Source organism: Diabrotica undecimpunctata, chromosome 2, assembly GCF_040954645.1.
Source record: "Diabrotica undecimpunctata isolate CICGRU chromosome 2, icDiaUnde3, whole genome shotgun sequence".
Lineage (NCBI taxonomy): Eukaryota > Metazoa > Arthropoda > Insecta > Coleoptera > Chrysomelidae > Diabrotica > Diabrotica undecimpunctata.
The window spans coordinates 181,849,077-181,871,482 of NC_092804.1; the positions used below are offsets into that span (position 1 = coordinate 181,849,077).

Here is a 22,406-nt window from a genome sequence, read left to right on the forward strand (position 1 = left end):
TGTGTGTATGAGTAAATTATGAGCTTAATGACAAAGCTGTGAAGTTGAAAAATATTCACGGTTTGTTTTGTAAATGGAAAACTTTATATCAGGAACAGAAATTTTTTTTACGTCGAAATATGTAGGTATCAAAAATATACAGAGACAGTACAACTTTAAAACCACAACATTGTCCTATTTTTTTTAATTTTTAAATGCATTGACAATCTACTCATAAACAGTCCTTTGAGTAATTGTTAAATGTGATAAAAATATTGACTTGATTTGGGTACCGTCCAGCGACAGTTCTTTATTTTCACCAATGTAATCAGGTCTTTTGTCCTCTTCAGTCTTCGTTCCTCCATTGGTGACTGATATAATTCACTGATAACTTGGCTGTGGTCCCCAGAGTTCTACGCCGTAAGTCCATATAAATTTTAGTATGACTTTGTAAGGTAGTAATTTGTTCTCCAGAGACAGTTGTGACTTTCGGCTAAGTAAACAATTCATTTGTTTTAATTTTATATTGAGCTGACTTTTTTGGCGTTAATGTGTTATTTCCAGGTCAGCTTTCGGTCCAAATGCAACCAAGATATTTCACAACTTCTATAGCAGGAATGGAAGCATTGTTTAGACTAAATTGTGGACAAGTACATCTTCTTGTTGTAAATGTGATTTGGGCTGATTTTTCATTATTAACATTAATTTTCCATTTTGTCAACCAATTCTCTAATGTATGCAAGTAATTTTGCAGCTTTTCAGATGCTATGTTTGTGCCTTTGTATGAAACTAAAACAGCTGTATAATCGGCAAAAGTCACCACTGTAACGTCATCTGTAATAGGTATGTCAGCAGTAAAGATTACGTACAGGAAGGAATTTTAATTATACAGTGTGTCTGTAAAGTATGGAATAAATTTGATATTTCCTAAATGAAAAGCCTTTTTAAAAAAATCTAAAACCCGTCGATTTTTAAATTTAATGTTCTACATTTTACAATAAAATTTCATTATACAAAAGTGAAGCACTTTTACGCCTACGCACAAAAGTGTAAAAGTCGAAAATTTAAAAGCTTCGTAAACTGCAGTGGACTTGGTAAGCAATAATCCTAGAGGTTTTGCAGTTCATAAAATATCTGGAAGAAGACGCGAAGCCGAAGGATCTTCGGAATCAGACATAATACTCGTACTTTTGGGCGCCAATAATCACAAACCATAGTAACATAAAAATTATTTGCGACGTTTGGAAAAAAAGTGTGTTGTACTCGGAATAAAAACAGCTTTTTGTGCCTCGGCTTAATATTCCTTGAATAGTTTACGAAACAGGTACTAAATGTGGTACATGGAACTTTGGCCCAAAGAAAACAAATATAATTCGAAGATACACTAACGGACACGACATTGAGGACTAACAAAATTGTTTGATGATCTTCTTGTTTAGACTTGTACTTATAAAAAAACAATCTTATATGAGTGTTTTTGTTTAGAAATAAACTTATTTTGCAGTCATTTATGACTGATTTTGATTGAACCCTTTTTCTTTTGTATCAATATCTCTATCTCTGCTCTACACATTAAATTAACAGTTATGGGAATTAGTACGGGAACCAATTATAAATCTTTTATTGTTACATAAGCTAACTTATAAAAATAGATCTACTTACAACATTATCGTTCGCTTGACATAAGCACTGCAGCTTTCACTTACCTGAAACAAATATAAAATTGTAGAAAAGCCGGTTAACAGTTACAAATATTAATTATTATTAATAATATTAAGAGTACATAAATACGATGTTTAAGAGAATATTGAAAAAGTATAAAGAACTATTTTGTCAAGCTTTATATGATATTATTTTTTTTACATTTTATTAAAATTAGTTTTTATGTTTCTTTAATTTATTAACAATAAATTTAGAATTAAATACATGTTCTTTGTTATAATATATTTATTAGCAATAATATACATTAATTCATCTTCTTTTTGTAAGGGAATGAAGTCCCACCATTTCTGTCATCTGCCTTTTTGTACCGTCGATGCCCAGCTCCCAGAAAAACATTTTGGGGGTCTACCAACAGGACATCTCAATTCTGGCTTTGGGTTTTAGTTCACTTGTCCGCAGTGTCTCCAACAACCGCGTCGTGCTCTTGCCCATCTGGCAACGTCCTGCACTCCAAATTATTTTAGTGACCTCTTAGTTACGTATTCTATCACTGAATGTGGTTCCCTTTCTTGTTCGTAAAATGTTCATCTCTGCTGTTTTCATTTTTCTTATTATTTCTGAAATTTCGGCTTTTGTTTTGGCAGTGTAAGTAAGTGTAAGCCTATCACAGGTCCTAAAAATTCGCATCTTATTCTCTGATGCTGTGGTGGACTAAACTTTGAGTGTACTACCTTTTCAGTGTTCAAATCTTCTACTGAGACGCAGAAGTAGAGCTTCAACAGAGCTTTCTTGAACGCCTTCTTCTATACTACAGAAATTAGATCAATATAAAAATTTTTTAGCTTAGTAAAGAATTAAAGAAATTATTTTAGCTAAAAAACATTAATGGTAATCAAGATTTACTGTTGAACTTTAAAATTTAAAATCCAACTGTATCTTTAAGATAAATGATGCAAAAATCCAATAAAAAGAAGAAACAAGATATGGAACATCTTAAAGGAAAAATATTGTAACCTGTCTCACTCCTTGTTTGATTAAGATTTCTTCTATCCTTTTCTCACCAATGTTTATCACTCTTTTTATCTGGTAGTGCAAAATTTTTATTGTTTTTGTAAGATATTGGGGCTCGATGTTGTGCCACAGTAATCGTTAATAATCGTTAAAAATTGTAAGTAGAGTGAGTAAGATAGCCAAACATTAAATGTGTACGCAGGTTCTGCTGTTAGCTGCCCATTTGATATTTAAAAGTGGTGTAAAACGTAGATAGAAAGTATTCGGCGGTAAGTGAGAACACTTTACACAAAGGGCACAAAAAATATCATTACTGGAAACGGCAGAGATGAGAGTACTGAGAAGAATTGCAGAAAATACGCTGAGAGATCGAAAGGGAAGTGAAGATATTAGAAGAAAATGTAACGCAGAGTGTATAAATCAATGAACACATCATATAAAAAAAGAATAGAATAACCAAATAAACATAATGAAGGAGACCCGTGTCGTCAAAATAGAAAGAGATAGGTCACCAATCGGCAGAAGTATCGGAAGACCGCGCAAAAGATGGAGTGACAACCTTAAATAGAGGTATTAATCCGTCAATGAACAAGCCAAATTGTTTATAAAGAGGAAGACGAAGAAGAAGAAGAAAAAGATTATGTAGAGAATTCAGCGTCCAACTATCAGAAATTTACCATTAATAAAAAGTGAGAGCCGGATGGCTCAAATCTGAATAATAATAAATAACATATAGAACGTGTTAAGTTGTCATTGATTGCCTCTAGATTTTATAGTTGTTCGCAAAGAGGCCACTTCTGTTGCGATAATTCAATACTTATTATGTCAATATTAAAATACGTAACAAACAAAAAATCGCTCACAAATTATCACCTTTCTATTGGCAATTATTATTGATCTCGCAGATCAACTTGAACTACATTCCACCCAGCGTCAAATAGAAGAAAAAAAACTGTTTTGCAAAACACGAATTCGTTCGTTTCGTGATTATTGCCGTCGTTGCGCTGTCGCGAGTTGCATATGAAGGAGAAAGTTAAGGTCAACATTTTATGTCAAGTGGATAATGTAATCTACTTTAGCACAAAACTATCCGACCGCCGTGTTCTGCTACTTTATGTCAGTATTAAACGGACTGAACACGCCAAAAGTAGCGATTGCTTTGTTAAGCGACCGGTAAGGCTTTTATAAATCATGAAGTTAGTCGTAAAAAAAACATTCCTTTTATAAATTCTTCCGTCTTTGTTAATTTGCATTTTAGTATATTGTTTTTATTATTTGCAATAAATTGTTACAAAACATTACTTAATTTATTCTTATACGTCAGAGCGCAAATTTTGTTTATATTTGCCATTTCTAACACTTAAATTGTTATTTTTTCATTTGCTTGCAGAAAAAAATTATATTAAAAAGTTATGTAATTAGCTTACATTAATGTCTCCACTGTTCATTTTGGATAAGGGTAAGGATATTTTATTACGACTAGGATTGAACATGAAGTATCCGTTTAGAATCCTGTAATCATCTTTAGGTTTGCTTTGAATGTTGTTGGTTAGCACTCTACAAGGCAAGGCAAGGTTGTCGTGACGTGTGTTGTGGACCATCTTGGAGGCTTAAGATGGACTCAGGGTGTAGTGTTTGTGTTTTATAAGCTAAGTGTGACAAAGACCGAGTCTCTAACACATTAGTACTCCTTTTTTGTTTCTTATTTCCATATTACTTGTGCAATTTCGAAAATCTCAAAAAAAATTATAAAATAAAAATTATTAATGATCTTAACCTGTAAATGTCTGTAAATAGTATATAGTCGGTTCAATAGAGATTCCTTTAATTGTTATTTTAGTTGTTGAGACGCCACTGTGACCGATGATTCAAACTGTACTGCTATCACCTAAATATATCTTATATTTCCATCTTTAAATGTTTATTTAACTACTTTCCAAAGTTTTGGAATTAATACTCGATATAAAAAAGTATATCTAATATATCCTACTACTAGAACTAATCCTAAACCTTCTCTTCGATATAAGCCTCTTAAATTCAAACAAAACTATTCGAGAAGTAAACCAAGTATATTTCCGAAGTAACTTTTCACTTCTCGTACAAACAAAAACTTCCTAAGACATTTCCCAACTAGAATCGCAAATATATATGTACACAAAACCTCCACAGAACACGGACACGTTCGTCAGAGCGCCCGTATAAAATGAACAACCCCTTAATAATTCACATCGCTTGCAATAAATCAGGGACGGAATATTGTATGAGTATTTTCTTTTCCGGTTAAACCTTAAAATATGTCGTAGGTGAGGACGTCACTGAATTTTTGAAACGTTCTTTAAAAATAAAATTAGAGTGACGCTACGAAACTGCTTGAAATATATTATTTGTTAGATCGAATGAAGAAAACAAGAACAAGAAAAGACATGTGGTTTTTCTATTAAACTTTTTTGTCTTATCAAAAAAACAAATATTGCTTCTTCCGTCATTATCACAGATTCTCTTAACTGGATAACAACAGTCGGTCAACTATACACTTAGAACCTCATAGCGTTATTCATCAAGAAAGAATTTGCTGCCTTACAAGAATTTGGCTCTAAAGTCAAAATTATGTGGGTTTCATCTCACATGGAAATACAAGGTACTAAAAAAGCAGACCTCCAAGCAAGGGAAGCTACCAAAAATGAGCATGCTATAATAGCTCTAAAAGACTATCTGCAGTTATATAAAACAGTTCGTCAAGAAAAAGTGATTGGTGCGTGGAAAAATAAGTGGGACTTACCGGAAAATAAGAATATAAATAAGAATATATAAAAAAGAAATTAAATTGATAGTGAAACCTTGGCTGAAACCAAGAAGAGCTCGACAAGTCAACATTTCTTAACTTTGATTACGTCATACAAATATTATCCATAAGGTATTTTAATATAGGTTGAGCTATACCATTTATACAGGTAATCAAATATAAAAGCAATTAAAATCAACAGATAGAGATGGCTGAGGTGCATCTTCTTCATCTTAGGGTGTCTGTCCGTTCCGAACGTTGGCGATTATTCTGGCTATCAGCACTTTGTTGGTTGCTATATGGAATAGCTGTGTTGAGGTCTGTATCCACCATTGGTGACTTTGTGTCTCCACGGTATCTTTAGGATCCTTCTGTATGACCATAGCTCTAAAGACTGAAGTTTTAATAGAGTTTCCACCTTCAATGTCCACGTTTCTACACCGTACAAAAGCATTGAGTACACATAACATTTAAGGAGTCTTATTTTTGTTTCTAGGCTGAAGTCATGGCTCTTGAACACAGAGCTACAGGTTAGCTATTATTTTTAGGTATCTTCCGTCAATCCCTGTCCTCTTCAATACTTCCATCATGTGTCCATGCCTGACTGTATCGAAAGCCTTCTTATAGTCAATTAGGTATGCAAAAACATAACAGCTGACATCTCTACATTTCTTAAACAATCCCTGCATGTTAAATAAAGCTTCCCTCGTACCAACGGCGTTTACAAATCCTTCACAAACTTTTGCTCCTGGTTTTTTGGGCAATAGTACCAACTCCGATTTTAGCCACTCTAGTGGTATTTTTGATGCCTTGTATATTTCATAAAATATTTCAGTTATAATTTTTATTTGTTCTGCATCTAATAGCTTCAGAAGTTCTGCAGAAAGTTATCATCTGTTACTTTTCTGCTGTTGCGTTTTCGGAACTTTCCAGTTATTTCCTTCACCTTTCGATGGACCTTTTAAGGGAAACCAAGATTTCTCAAGGGCTGTATAGCTATAGAGAAAAAAATCTTTGGTTTTATCTTTCTTTTAAAATATATTGTTATTCAAAAAATTCTTCGGAATGAGTCTTTCTATCTATGGGGGCCAGCATCAGACAACACTCTCGAAAAATCGACATAAGTCCGGCAACGCTCATAAGTCTGGCAATACTGTGAAGTATTGCCAGACTTATGAGCATCTGAAAAGATGAAAACAAAGCATGTTAGAGCTTCATATAGTTATGTCGGTGTCATGATAGCACGTGGTCGTCGAGTAGACGCGTTTTCAGAATAAAAACACGTCATGTGTACGGGAATACCTTAATGTTCATTTTGGACAATGGATAGGCAGACGAGGAATCGTTGAGTGGTCCTCACGGTATGTGGTCTGACAGTCTGTGATTTCTTTCTGTGGACCTTCTCAAGTACCGCGTTTTTGTAAGAGTACCACGCTCCCTTCACGACCTCCAAACTACAATTGAAGAAGAATTTCAAAATCTTCGCGGACAGCTGGACGAACTTCACCGTTGCGAAACGTTGCAGTAAATGCATTGATCAAGATGAGCATCAATTTGAACACTTGCAGTAACCCTTTTTAATCTCTTTTGTAACTTATTTGAATAAATTCATTTTGACGCTGCATTTTTTCTCAATGCAAATCTGTTCCCTGACTTATGCCGATCCCTTATATTTATTATTATTAATTATGCAACCCATAATATACTGTTATCATTTACACAAAAATTTTTAATTTAGTAAATATATGTATTTATTTCAATGAACAGTGTCCATTATATAATTAAACACTGATGGAGGTATACTTTGCGTCCTCTTATATAATATCTCGTTTCTTTTTGCTCATTGAGATTCTATTCTTAAATCCTGTTTTCAATTAAATCTTTACTTTTCCTCAAATATGATCATAGTGTAACGTTTCCGTTTGAGTACTTAAAAAATTAACCTCTATACTGCTGTTTTTCATGATTTACTTTTTCATTGTCGTACAAAATTAATTGTATGAATACACTAAATATTTTGTTGGTGTATTTCCTCGAAAACTTCTTAATGAAAATGTACAAAGTCGACTTTTACGTCATATCAGACACAGTAAACGATGGATATATGTATTGTTGAAGGTGTTGCATAGAACATTTGGAGCTAAAACACGTTGCATCCATATTAACGTCCTTGTTCTAGTATATAATTTAAGGTCGTTTATGTTTTCTTGATGGTCCTGACGTTAAATAGACAACACAGAAGACTCGGTTGTTTCGGTCGTTTTGCAAAACGGAGAACTGCTCCGGCACATATAAATTACTCTTAAACTAGAATTTACCAAAGTTATTCTACAGAGCTTGGCGATTTTATGCCCGTGAGGTGTGACTTTATCAAAAATACATGTTTCTCTCTTCGTATAATCGTGACTACGAAACAACTAAAACGCAGATGGATTTGATATTTAAACATATTTTATTTAGTTTTAAAAAAGGTTATGATAGTGTAATACTTCCCTTAATCCTTTTTTTTTTGGTATTCTGTGGACGTAAATGTAGAATAACATGACATGACAGATTTTATATGTAGACATATAGGTTATGTAGAAAAATGTAATGGGACCACAAGCACATGGTTGACAAAATTAGGATTGTATTTCAGTAGTATAAGAGTAAATTAAGCTGAGTAGTAAAAGGACAAATGTTTAATTCACAAAACTACAGATTCTTCGCCTAGACATCTCTTCATAGATATTAAATATTTTTTAAAAAAATATTTTAAAGAAATACTTTAAAAGAAAAAGAAATAAAGGAAAGGATTACTACTAACTTTAATGATAGTCATTAACATATGAGGCACACAACAGAAGCAAAGCAGAAAGATAGACCTTGTAGATCAATAATTTTACAATGTATAAATGACAATCAATTAGAGCTTATTTGAGATAAGTCAATAGCTTACAATATATAGTATGCTCGTTAGGAAAGATATGAAAACAGAGGACTACTTGGAAAAAGATTAATGAAAAAAAACTAATAATATGAGAATTGAAAGAGGCAGATGATCTTGAGCAGTTTTTTAGTGAATTCGATAATGTAAAATCAAATAAAGGACAAAGATTCAGTATGTAACTAACTACTTTCTAACGCCAAAAGTATTCGAAACAGTTCTTACAATTCTATAAAATTTAAATTAAAAGGGGTTAACAATTAAATTAGCAAAGAAAAAAAGGAGCAAGGCATCTTGATCCAGTACTACAAAATATGAAAAATCAGTAGCGTTTTCCATGAAAACTAGAGGTAGTTACAGAAGTCATAAGTCAGGACCTATGTAAAAGGATTTTAAGCTAAATTCAGAGATATACAATAGAGAATCTATAAAAACATTTAATAAAGGATACAGATGAAATGGTTCGAATGAGAAAAAGTTTTAAAGGGAAGATTTTAAGAGGCCGGAGGGGAAATATTTCTCTCTACGCAAGAGATATTTTAACCAATGAAATTACACAGATATGGGAAATATCAGTTACAATCGGGAATATAATGTATGTTTATTGACAGATTATGTTAAATTACATTATGAGGTATATAAATAATACAGATAAAGTATTGTTTTATCTAAATTCAGGATGCACAGATCACTTAGTTGACAATAAAATCTATTTTCATGATAATGTACAACTTGATAACCCAATTGACATAGCAGCAGCTAAAACTAATGATTATACGCAAGCAATAGATGCAGGAAACATCAAAGATTTAAGTCAAGTAGTAAATAATGAGGAATATTAAAAATGTCTTTTTTGTACTAAAATTAAGGCGTCACCTATTATCAGTTAGACGACTAGAAATGTTAAATATTACAGTATTATTTGATCAGGCACAAGTATCTTTGTATAATACAAATGATTTAGTGGGCTTAGGTTACAGAAATAGGTTATATGAAATCTCATTTAACGTAAATAATAAAAATAAATGTTTTAATGTCAAAAGTGTCTATCATGTTCACACTTATGACATAAAATATTAAGGACACATTTGTCATAACAACTAAAAAAACTTATATAGAATAAAATGGTTCAGGGCCTGAAATGTGTTAAAATAAGCAAAGTTGAATTTTGTGAAGCATAATGTGTTGAAATTAAAATGGCAAGGTTGAAATTTGAAACAAGGTCTGATGCTAAAAGATTATTATAAATAATTTATACATATGTGACAGAACCAATATTGAAAAACATGGAATATGTAATAAGTATAGGTATGGGGTGAAAATCATATTGTACAAATCAAGTTCGTGCCCATTATAATTTTACACCCAAGTAACAACTCTAATAAAAAAAATTGCCAATACAGGACTGAATGACAAAAGAACATATTATTATTATTATATAACAAAAACTGTGAAACTATACTATAAATAAATAATGCTGTCCTTAAATAACACAATCCTATAAATAAAATAAAGATCTATCAAGTTTATTTTTAAAGATGTTAACACGAGTTGCTTATATAGTGTCTTGATCCAAATTGTTCCAGATATTAAATATTCTATTTGGAAAGAAGTTTACCCTGGACCTTGCAGTAGTTTGTTCTCTCTTTAATTTCTAACGATGGCCTCTTAGTATTTCTTCTTGATTTAAAGTGAATATGGTGTTTAGGTTCCCAAAATTATGTTTTAAAATATAAAAGGATATAATTAGATAACCTCGAAGACGTCGCTGCTCGAATTTCGCAAGATAAGTCATGGATAGTTTATATTTAATTAGGTCTTACACGGCCGTATGCCCGTCTTGTGGTTTTACGCTGAACATTTTCAAGTAGAATTTTATCGCGACTGAGATCTGGATTCAACACTGCCTCGGAAAACTCAAGAAAAGGTCTAACACTGACCTGAGGTACACATCGATGAGGTACACATCGAACTGTGTGATCAGACCAATTATCACTCCGAGATCGTTGTGGGAGGTTACCGAGTTTAATTGATGTCCATTAATAAAGTATGGTAGTGATGGGCTATTTTTGCCGATGTGTAGAACAACGCATTTTTAGAGAACATGTTTGTTTATAGTTGGATCCACGTTGGAAACTTTAATGAATACAATAAGCAAAAGTTCACTAATGTAGACACAAAAAATTAGCGGTCCAAGTACTGATCCTTATGAGACTCCACTTATGACTGGCTTATCTAGTGAGTGGTCTTCCCCAATACGAACCCTGAAGTATCTGTCGGATAGAAAATCTTGAATCCAAATGTTTAACTTTCCGCGGATACTATAGTCATCCAATTTAGCTAGTAATCGACGTTTTGGAACACGGTCGAAAGCTTTGGAGAAGTCTAAGTAGACTACATCGACAGGATGAAGATTGTTTAATAATGACCAACCAGTTACACAATAAAGTAAGTTTGTGATTCTTGAACGACCTTTGATAAAGCCATGCTGTGGGTGAGGGATGACATTTTCTTGAAGAAGAAACTCAGACATGGCTTCCGAAATAATCGATTCCATGACCTTGCCGCTAATAGGAACTAGGCTGATTAAACGATGATGTTTAATTGCATTTGTTGTGAAGCAGAGATATTATCAAGAGTTTTAGAGAAACGTGGGCAAATTATTTGAGAAATGTTATGGTTAGGTTCATCAGTTCGAACTGTATTCGAAGGACATAAAGTCCCGTCAGCTTTTTGAAGCATTGGTATGGAGACTTTAGAAGATATATATGTGCGAATGTACATATACATCTTCTAAATGTCTGTTCTTAAATTTAGCAACGATTGTTTGACTCTTTTAAAAAAATTGCGGTGGGCGAGAAAAGCATCAAGGAAACCAGTAACTTTATACGTTTGACAAAGTTTTCGCTTATGTCGAATTCAGTGTGTGAGTGAGAGGTTAATCCAAGGTGTTAGCCGATTTCTGTAAGCTGACTAGCTGTATATTGAACTCAAGTTCTTATAAGATACCTGTTCAAGAACACGAAAAAGGAAAATATATATTAGCGGCTATTATACGTACCTCAACAACCAAATTAGGATAAAAATCAAAGAAGCAAAAAAATAAAAAATGATGAAAAATAGAGAAAATAAAAGACAAACGCAATAAGATTTAATTATTAAAAATTAAACACATTTAACAAAGACATATTTAGTGTACACAAGAAAGTCATGATAATAACAGGAAGATTCAAGAAGATATTAATAGGAAAAATACAAAATACCAAGGAGAAATAATTTTCAACATTCGGTACTCATATTAGCCGATCCCACTACGGACAGAATGGGCCCTGCGACTGGTGATAAATATAACAAGGGGATATTATGATTTGGCGCCAAATACAATTTGGCTATGCCACAGTAAATCGTTTCTAGATGTCTAATGGGCATTTGTTTAAAATCTTTTAATTTTTTACGTAGAACTCAATTGTATAGATTGGATTTTTTCCAAATATGAGATTTTTTTTATAAAGAAAGCCATGTGAAGGAAATACCATGTTCATTGTTTAACAAACTGCCTATTACTAACTCAAGACTAATCATGTATGACAGTTGACATAACGGTTAACAGTTGATATGACAGTTGACAGGTAACATGACGGCCGACATCTTGTAACGTCACACGTCAAAATTTTTCCACGCTGTCAAAATTTTCCCACGCCCAAGTGGCCCATACTCTGCTAATGTGTAATACTGTTTTTTTTTAGTTTGACCATTTTGTTACATCGAAAAATTTCAAATTTTAAAAAATGTAGGTACCTTAACCACTGGATATTACGGGAAAACTATATAATTGATTTTTTTTAAGGTTAGAAACTAAGTGAAACCAACCCCCTTGGTCCCAAGAACAAAAAAAATCAATTTCGCCCGGTTACCAAAACTGAAGAGGATTAGAAAATTTTTGGATTTTGACATTTGACAGTTTATTAAAAAGTGGAGCATAAAATTGCGCAAATCCGAAGTCTCTGTTGCCTACAGTACTGACAGCACTACAGTGCAAATACAAGGAACATATTAAACATTCTTTTAAGATATATAAAGGAGGAATTTTTATTAATACTATTTGAACTCAATTTAAATATTCTTTTTATTTGATTAGATTTTTTAACTAGATAGCAACGATTTGCTTTATGATACTTCTCTTTATAATCGTACCACAAAAATCTTTTACAACTAAACAAAACCTCTACTTATATTACACGTTATATTTTAGTCTCGTCTACTACAGAAAATAATGCGTGAATACGACCATTTCCTTTAAAAATCGATTACGGAAAACATACAAACATCGGCCAATTAGAGGTATAACGGCGGAAATAGACAAGAGAATAAATATACGGGTGACTGCTATTTACAGTCTTACTCGATCGATATTTAACCGAAACCCGACATTTGCAACGTGATCTGTTGCCCTTTTTGAGGGTAATATTTCATTTTGAGGGCATTCTCAATTCATAATTAAATCTGAGGTAAAAATATACTTCGCATTCGTGAAAATTTAATGAATCAACTTACCAAAATGAGGTTAACCTCGCTTGAGGTTCAAGAGACGTAGAGCAGATTTTTTAAAGAAAGGTAATAACAATGCTTCTTTATACAGAGTGATTCTTTGAGGATTCCAACTAGAGGTTAGGGTAACTATGTCAATTCATATCTGAAAATTTAGGATGAGGCGTTTTTAGATATGCCCAGTTAATGTAAAATGTAAATGTTAGACCCTACTAATACTCTCTGATATACCAGAAATTGACTAAAACTTACTTATTTTAGATATAATTTAGATACTTTTTATTAGAACAGCTCTTACACTAAGTGTTTTCCGACATATAATAAAGTTTATTATAAAACAGTGTCCGATTTAAGACGTGTATTTAAATCTGCTTGAATTAGCAAACTGTCATTAAAATGAGGAAACCTTCTTGCATGTCCTCTGGAAGAGCCCGGCACTCGCCTATCAGAGGTGGCAGATCTTGGGTTCGGTTTTTATGCAACCGAGCCAAATGAGAGACTTGCATAAAGAGACTTGTGGTGTTCTGTGAGGTCATCAGCTTACTAAAGATAGAAGTTCGGAACAGCAGAATGAGCTCAAACCTCCTGCTCCTGCTAATTCAAGCAGATATGTGATCCCCAAATAGCCTGAGCCCTAAAAACGACGAAGACTAGGTCCTTATGGGTCTAGTCCGTACGGACTCACATGGACCTTGCCCCGATCTACCAAGACTGTAACTATGACAGCCTTTATCATTATTAATCATAAAATTGGCTGTTTCTCATAATAAACTCGAGCGTATAAAGCTTTTATATTTTTTATCACTATCCCTATTCCTTTCTTCACTCTTTCTTGTTTTTGTTAACCCTCTATAAATAAACATATCTTGTACGGCAACGTTTGTACTTTACTTTGAATATTATCATCAACTTCCTATTAATATCCCTAAGTTAATTTATTAACTGAAAATCGCAGTCTACACATATTGACCCGGTATTAATTAGATATTCCTAAAGCGTATGTGGACCAATGCAAAATTGTGATTTGGTACCCTATACACAACACAAATGTTTACCCTTTCCATAAACGTGAATCACCTTCTACGTCACTGCTTTGGCAATATCATTTATTATCATGTTTATGGTGGACGAAATCACGCAATATCGATATTAGATAAGTATCCATGATTGCTAAATTATAAATCATATAGAACTTTTAGTAGTGGAAAAATAAATATAAGTAAATATTTCGATGTTTATGGAAAAGGTGGAACTCTTACTTACAAGAAATTAAGAATTAAGAAAACTAAACGCCGGCTGGCTTTGGAAGTTGTAGGGTTTTTTTCTATTTACAGATTATTGTTTCTAGTCAAAACTTACATACAATTTCAATATACAACTCTTAAAAATTTTTTATCTAAGAATTTCCAGAAAAATGTTCCATAAAATTGCGTATGATATTCTTTTATTATCTTCTTTTTCTGCTTCCTTCTTGTATGTATGGTTTAAAGTCTGTTTCTTTTTCAATATTAGACTCCTAAATTGTTTAAATTATCGCACCATCTTTTTCTTGGTCTGCCAATACTTCTTCATTCATTTGGTGACATCTCGTGCTATTCGTACTATCCTATCCTCTGTCATTTTACTAATATGTTCGTTCCACTCCTGTTTCTGTTTTGTCACCCATCCATTTATGTATTTATGTCTTCTATATTGCATGCTCTTCTTATGTTTTCGCTTCTCTCTTTATCTGCCAGACTTTTCCCTGATATTTCTTTTCTGAACCATGGTGTATTGTTGTTGTTTCTTTTGTTTAGTATAACTTTGCGTTTTCCTAGAGCTTCTGTTGCTGCTTCTTCAATGTTGTTTTTAATTTTCTTCCAGCTCGCGTTTATATCTTCGATGTCGTCTATTTGTTTCAGCTGTATCATCTGTGCTAGCCTCTTTTGGTACATTTCTCTTAAGAGTCTCTTTAGAGTCGTTCCACAGTGATTTTACATTGAATTTTTCCTCGCTAATTTCCTATAGAAAATGTATTGGTGGTATTTTCATTCTTATTTTTGCTAGTACTAGTTTTTATTCACTCCCTGCGTGTGCTGAGTTTAAAGTTCGGATATCTAGAATCTGCTTTGGGTGGATTTTTTTATTAGTTCTTTTATTATCATTTACTTAAAGTACCAATTCGTGTTGTTTCTTTGTTTTGAGCGTTCTTCTTATGCCATTTAGTATCAAGGACCTACAGTGTCTGAATCTCTTCTTCGGCTGTTGGCACCTTCGCATCTCTTCGCTGGTGGTTATTGAAAAAAACCACGGTGCTTTTACAATGCATCTCAGCATTTTGTTTTGGATATCTGTATTATGGTAATATTACTTTCTGCTGCACACCGATACCGTTATACGTTGCAACAGAAACAGACTGGATTTACGATTTGTTTATATGTGTTCTTTCCATTTCAGTCGAGTGTAAGACCATACCCAAATAATTTGCAGTAAAATACTTTATCATGCTCATCAAATACATCAAATTTTGGATATTACTAATGTAGCGAACACGATTATAATGAAATTTTTTATTAAAATAAATACTAAACTATATTGAAAAAGAATATTCCTGGTAGAAGCTATCAGTATTGTTAATCCAATTCTGAATAGCAAAGCTATAAAAATATTGTAAAAATTTATATTAACTCAAGGCGTTTATTAGAACTACAACACCCGCTACTTTCGTATGTAAATCAATCAAATTTCTTCCCGACTCCGGCCTAATATTAGGTGAGGAACCGCCACCGAAATTATTCTAATCTAAATATAATCACGGCAGCCGTGGCGGCGAATTTCTCATGCTCTCCATTCGGTTCCGGTAGGAAAATCAATAAAATATTTACGTAATATCAATTTCGCGTGATCCAAAGCAGAAATTCAAGTGTAATAAAACGAACGAGCGCGAAATCGTCATCAAAAGATCTCTGAAGTCAACGGTAAAAATATGGAGAACTATGTTTATAATCGAGAGAATTGGGTTTCCTTTAGAATCAATGTATGTGTGGTAGATTGTTCGTTTTTTACTATGATGTATTATCGTTCAAGTTTAACAGTTATTCCGGAGCAATAATATGATTTTTAGACTTTTTCCACAATTTAAAAAATCGAGAACATACCGTCTCAACCTTTATAGATCTGATTATAACTGTTCCCTGTGAATCAGTTGTTACAGAATCATTAAATTAACACTAAGTTGATGTTTGGGTTGGAATATTTAAAAGAAGGTTAGTGGGTCCCATTTTTCTATGACAGACTCATTGCTGCAATATATCGTAATTAAATACTTTAACCATTTATAAATCAACTGGATTTTTTTGATACTCCAGCTATTAGAAAAACAAAAAGTAGCATTAACATTAGTGTATTTTTCGTTTTCACAAAACTTGTTTGAATCTTATATTATAGACTGTACTTCTTGCCTACAAAATGTTTTTTGATAATTGCTTTACAAGGGCGTTGAGTTATAACCACTGACGGCTCTTTTTAGGTAAAAATTGGTTCCAGCAAAAAGAATCGCAGATGTGATTGTGTTCTCAAGTTACTAGCCGAATTTGCAGCTGTGTGCGGTACTCCATACGCTTTCTTCCCATCTCAAAAATGCAGTGAAAAGTGTATTATTTTTCGCCATATTCACGCTTTATTTTTCGCTAACTACAACCCGATAAAACCAAACATATACGGAATCATCGCCGTAAAGTCTGCTTACGTATATCGAAGGAATATCTTTAACAGTCCATGGTCCTAAAATCCTGGTACCGTACCCGCTGGAAAAAGTAATTTAATAAGCTTTCCCCAACAATTGGTGGAGATTTCGGCAAAGTTTCATCACCAACATTCCAGACCACCCAGAGCTTCTTCTCTAAGGCCCATATTTATAGTCGATGCTCAAGTATCGGTCGATGCTTGAGGTCGACCTTGAATGAAATTTGTGTTCTATAAACCGTTCTCAAGTACGAAGTCGAGCTTGAGTACGCAGAAATGACAGCTCGTACTCAAGCATCGGATCGACCTGCCTTGAGCACGGGATCCTAACCTAACTTTTGTTGTTTATATTTGTTAAATTTGTTTTCCGATTCGCTTCCAATATATTTTTTTTGTTTTTCTCATTACAATAAAAAATGTATGACGAAGTTGAAGAATTTTTAGAGTTTATTGATCATATTGAAGAAGGAAATCAGCCAGAACGTATACCAAAACGATATATTCGTGATATGGAAAATCCCATGGAGTTTTACCGCGATGTTGAATTTCGTCAACGGTATCGTTTCAACAAAGATACCATTCTGCCTCTGGTATTTGAAGGTCTACGAAAAGCAGACAATCGTGGTTTACCAATACCTCCAATATTACAATTGTTAATTTGTTTAAGATTTTATGCTACATCTAATTTTCAGGTTGTATCTGGTGATTTGCGGGGTATTAGTCAATCGACAATAAGCAACACCATTAAAAAGGTATCAATATTAATAGCTCAACGTTTAAATGATTTTGTAGGGTTTCCCCATACTGGACAAGGATTTAGGAGGAATATAACAAGTTTTTATGAGGTTGCCTATTTTCCAAATGTTTCTGGGTGTATTGATTGCACCCACATCAAGATATCTAATCCAGGTGATAATAATGGGGAAGTATTTCGTAATAGAAAAGGCTTTTTTTCATTAAATGTGCACTATCTACTTACTCCAGTATTACAGCCAGGTATTTATTGATAATTGGCTAAAAAATAGGTTATTTGATGGATCTCTTTTTAGGTAATGATCAAGAAAATAGGTATAATAGTGCCCATATAAGAACAAGAAATGTTGTTGAAAGGCTATTTGGAACCTGGAAAAGACGGTTTCCTTGTCTTCAACGAGGTCTACAAACTAAATTAAATACTTCTCTTGAAATAATATGTGCTACAGCAGTACTTTATAATATAGGTTTACAAGAAAATAATAATGATGATGATGATTTTGTAGAAAATATTGATGTGCCAGTAAATAGAAATGTTAATGATGTGAAACGAGGTTTAAATTTTAGGAGACATTTTATTCACCAATATTTTGCATAAGAATTAAAATACATTATTGAATACTTATTTTATTATAGGTAGATATATGTTAGCATCATCATTAGCTTGATAACACTTTTTATTCATGATTTGTTCTTTTAATTTTTAAAATTTCAATATTTAATTGTATTCCTTATATCTAACCTTTGTTCAATTGGCATTTGTTTGTTTATTTTGAGAATACATTATTGAATACTTGCATTATGTTAGCTGTAGTATGTTTTATCTTATTTCTCAAAATATCAGCATCATTATAATTAGCTTGATTACACTTTTTGTTCATGATTTGTTCTTCCAATTTTTTATTTTTAAAATTTCAATAGTTTATTTCATTGCTTCCTTATACACAAGCTTTTTTCAATTGGCATTTGTTTAGTTTGATAATACATTATTGAATATTTGTATTATGTTAGATGTAGTATGTTTTATCTTATTTCTGAAAATGTCAGAATGATTATCATTAGCTTGATTACACGTTTTGTTTATGATTTATTTTTCCAATTTTTTATTTTTAAAATTTCAATATTTTATTTTATTTCTTTCTTATATCTAATCTTTGTTCAGTTCAATTCAAAGTTGTTTATTTTGAGAATACATTATTGAATACTTTTATTATGTTAAATATAGTATGTTTTTGTCTTATTTATAAAAATGTATTTTTTTATGTTTTTTAATTTAAAATAAATGAGGGTTTTTCACTCACTATGCTCAGACAACTTAAGCAAGTATGTCTTTACTGAGTACAAGGAGTTTCCCTCCTTTTAATTAAGTTTTTATTCCTTTCATAAAACCTTTCCTTACCAAATAAAAATTATACAAATTTAGAATATTAATATTCTTTATTTAAAAAATTATACAGTTATAATTAAATACAATATAAAATAGATTATTTTATTTTATTTTATAGCTTCATCAGGAGTAAACTGTAAACAATTAGAACATTACAAAAAATGATGTAATTATATATATATATATATATATATATATATATATATATATATATATATATATATACATATGTATATATACATGTATATATTGCAGTGGCAGCAATTTACTAAAAATTATGCAAACTCAGTATTTTAATAATTTTCAGTAAACAACGTAAAAATATGATCTATGTAGCAATCAATACTTAAAAAAACTGAAAGAGAAACATACATAATCTAAAAACAAAAGACTATACAACAAATAAAAAGGTAAAACCATATCTTACCAGCTGAAATTAAAATATTAAGAACCTTAAATCTACATTAAATACTATCTAGAAATAAAATAAACAGGAAGGAGAATAGAAAGAAAATAACCATGATTTCACAACACAAAGTATATTTTTTTTTGTCTTTATAGAGGGGGGGGTCTGAAATCTTCAAAAGACATCTCAGTCCAGTACGCCGCCTGACTGACCTTAGTGCAGGATTCATTCTTCGTAGTCCCGGCGATAGTTCCCGAGGTACTTTAAAACGCCCTCTCGTCGCTGATTCTACGTCAAATGCCTACCTGCTAAAACAGACCCTCCTCTGACATTCGGTGCTCCGAAAGTGAAAAGGCCACTGTAAGACTGAGTTAACACTATCTTCAGTTGGGAATAAGCCACAATGTTTATTTATATGTTATAGTTACTGATGTTTTGATGTCTATGACCAGATATTGTTACCAAAAATACAAAATTGTGATTTATTTTCTGAAAATAAATCACAATTTTGTATCTATGATAACAGCCCTCTGGTCATATAGATTGAAAAAAATCAGTAAATAAAATATGTAAATAAATATATTGTGGCTTATTCCTAACATTCTCTCTAAAATTGCAGAGTACCCAACAAAGGAAAAAGATCTTCTAGCGCCTGAAAATATACAATTAATTATAGCCAAATTCTAGTAACAAGTCAAACATGATAAAATCTATAATTACCCTTTTTTATAGTCTATTAACTTCAATGAAGCTAATTCAGCTTCATCAGTAGCTCTCTGCCTCTCCTTCTCAGCTGCTTCTCTTAAGGCTTTTGCCCTCAGCATATCTTCTTCCAAAATCTTAATTTTCATCCTGTGAATCTCGTCTTGCTGTCTGATGGTATCCCTCATTTTCTTGGACCGTTGTTTATTTTCAGACAATATTTGTGGTATAGCACCCAGTGCCCTACTAGAAGTAGGAGTGTTTGCTAAAATTGATATTATTGTTAAGTACATATGGCTTTAACTACATTTAAAACACTTACCACTTTGAAGCACATCATCATCATCCTCTTCTGTATGAACAGCAGGTGTCACACTACAAGTATTACCTGAAACTATTATTAAGTGTACAGGAAGACTGCTCAAAATTATTACATCATACTTACATAACAAGTCAATTTCTTTGAACTCTGTAGTGGGAAAGAAGTGAGGGGGGTCAGAGGCTACTGATGGTCCTGCTATTGAGCTTCCTAGCTGGTTGAACTGTTTTTGGCCTACAATTATACTTTGAGTAAAGCACAGTTACAAATTTAGTACATTTACCTTTTTTAAAGACTGCTGTGCTATCAAAAGAACAGTCGATGCTGACGTCTATATTGGGAACAGCCTCTTCAACTAACTCCAGCACTGCATCACACTCTGGCTTTATCGGGGGACCACCACCTGTAGCTAACATGCTGTGACGCAGTGCTGTTGTTTCTTTGCGTTTCCTATGATAAAAAAAATTATTGGTCAATACTTAAGCATTTGCTTAAACTAATAAAAGTATTCTACCTTTGTTTTAGGTTGTTCCACAATTTTCGAAGCTGGTCGCTGGTCCTGATGTTGTTGACCTCAGGCTGGCAGTTATAATTTCTTGTTATTAACTCCCAAGCCATCTTTTTCTCCATTGTCGAAGCACCGTCTGTCCTTTTATTCTCTACCACACCGTTTTCAGTTACCAGCTGGATTAGGAGAACCTTTTCCTTTGTTGAGTAAGGTGCATATTTCATGCCATTTCCACTCATCTAAAATTTAGATAACCAATTTATTTAGCGTACGGCTTATACAGACAATATAATTATAATGACTGTAACGCATTACACACATATAAATATATCCAAAAACAAATATACATGTAAGCATATATTGAACATCTAAAATTATGCCTCAGACACAGTAACAAAATGGAAATTAATTCTCTAGAATAAATATTTTTTATAATATATTACATACCTTAAAATAGTTAATCCAATATTAATTTCAAACACAAAATATTAATACCAAACACAAAATTTCAGTAAGTATACTATACTATAAACCAACTTTGCGCGGGCTAAAGCATAAACTAAATTTGGCGCTAAAAGTTTAGTCACAATTATGATAAAATTGACAGAATCTTCTTTTTATTCGATATTTATTCGAAACTTACTTTTACTGTACTAATTTTTCGTGCTTGAGATCAACCTTGTACGAGAATACCCGAAGTATCGTTTATAGAACACAACAAATACTTGAGCATGACTTTGACGTAAGTTCAACTTGGCGGAGCACATGCTCAAGCACGGGCTTGAGTACCGACTATAAATACGGGGCTAAAAGAGCGATCCAAAATCGATAATTTTTACTGCTAGGAAATTGTGAATGATAGAGCAATATTTATATTTAACAAATATTGATGTGCAAATAATCTTTGCATAAATAATTCCAAAAAAAATGCCGTCATAAAAAATTATCAATTTATATACTGTAAATTTTATATCCATAAATTTCTAGATATTTATGTAAGCAGTTTGCTTTAGATTTGACCAGTCTATGGCAAATTATTGGTAAAATTAACTAACGAGTTTATAATTTATAGTTTTAAAGTTCAGCAAGAAATACATAGCTTGTGAAAAAAAATTTATTTTATCAATAGTATTAAATAAAACAAAAAACAACTTTAAATATTGCAAAATTCGTTTTCAAAATATGTCGATTTTTTCTTATAAACAATTAGAATAACTTTTTAACCATTGACTGCAGGAAAATTATTTTTTCTTATTTGTAAAGCATGTATTTTTTCACTAATTTTAGAAAAGAAAAAGTTGTTCTACGACCATTTCGGATAAAGTTAATCCCCTTTTTTTTATAATAATACAGAGCAGCTTTTTTTATTCTTGTGATAATGGTTTATTTCATTTTTATAGACCAATATACGGTTATACTCATTTGCTTGAAAATTTCCGTAGAAATGAGATAGCATTTAAAGAAGCATGCAAAAGTAAACATATATGTTCCTTAAAATTTAATAAATCTATTGTCATATGCCTTAGCCGGTGAACTTAATATTACTTCAGATTTATCAGAAAAACGTCGGGGGAAGCCGACAATGTTCGCTAAAAAATTCGTCATGAATTCAACGAGAAGGAAAACCTTTTTGAGATATAACAATGGGGAGTTACTTCCAACTGAGGAAAGAAAGCGAAGGGAACACAAGCGCAAAAATC

At 32.3% G+C, this 22,406-nt stretch overlaps 2 protein-coding genes across 5 annotated transcripts in view; both read right to left on the minus strand.

The window, feature by feature from the left end:
- The window catches only part of LOC140435296 (furin-like protease 2), a 1,428,549-nt gene that overhangs the window by 1,341,023 nt on the left and 65,120 nt on the right, over positions 1–22,406 (minus strand). The window lies entirely within an intron of this gene.
- LOC140433601 (uncharacterized) lies at positions 19,795–21,414 on the minus strand. The gene is made up of 6 exons (XM_072521584.1): positions 21,154–21,414; positions 20,713–20,945; positions 20,482–20,648; positions 20,202–20,432; positions 19,898–20,144; positions 19,795–19,829 (listed from the first exon to the last, which is right to left on the minus strand). Exons 2-6 carry the CDS (start codon positions 20,943–20,945, stop codon positions 19,823–19,825), a joined length of 885 nt encoding a protein of 294 aa, XP_072377685.1. The 5' UTR covers positions 21,154–21,414; the 3' UTR covers positions 19,795–19,822.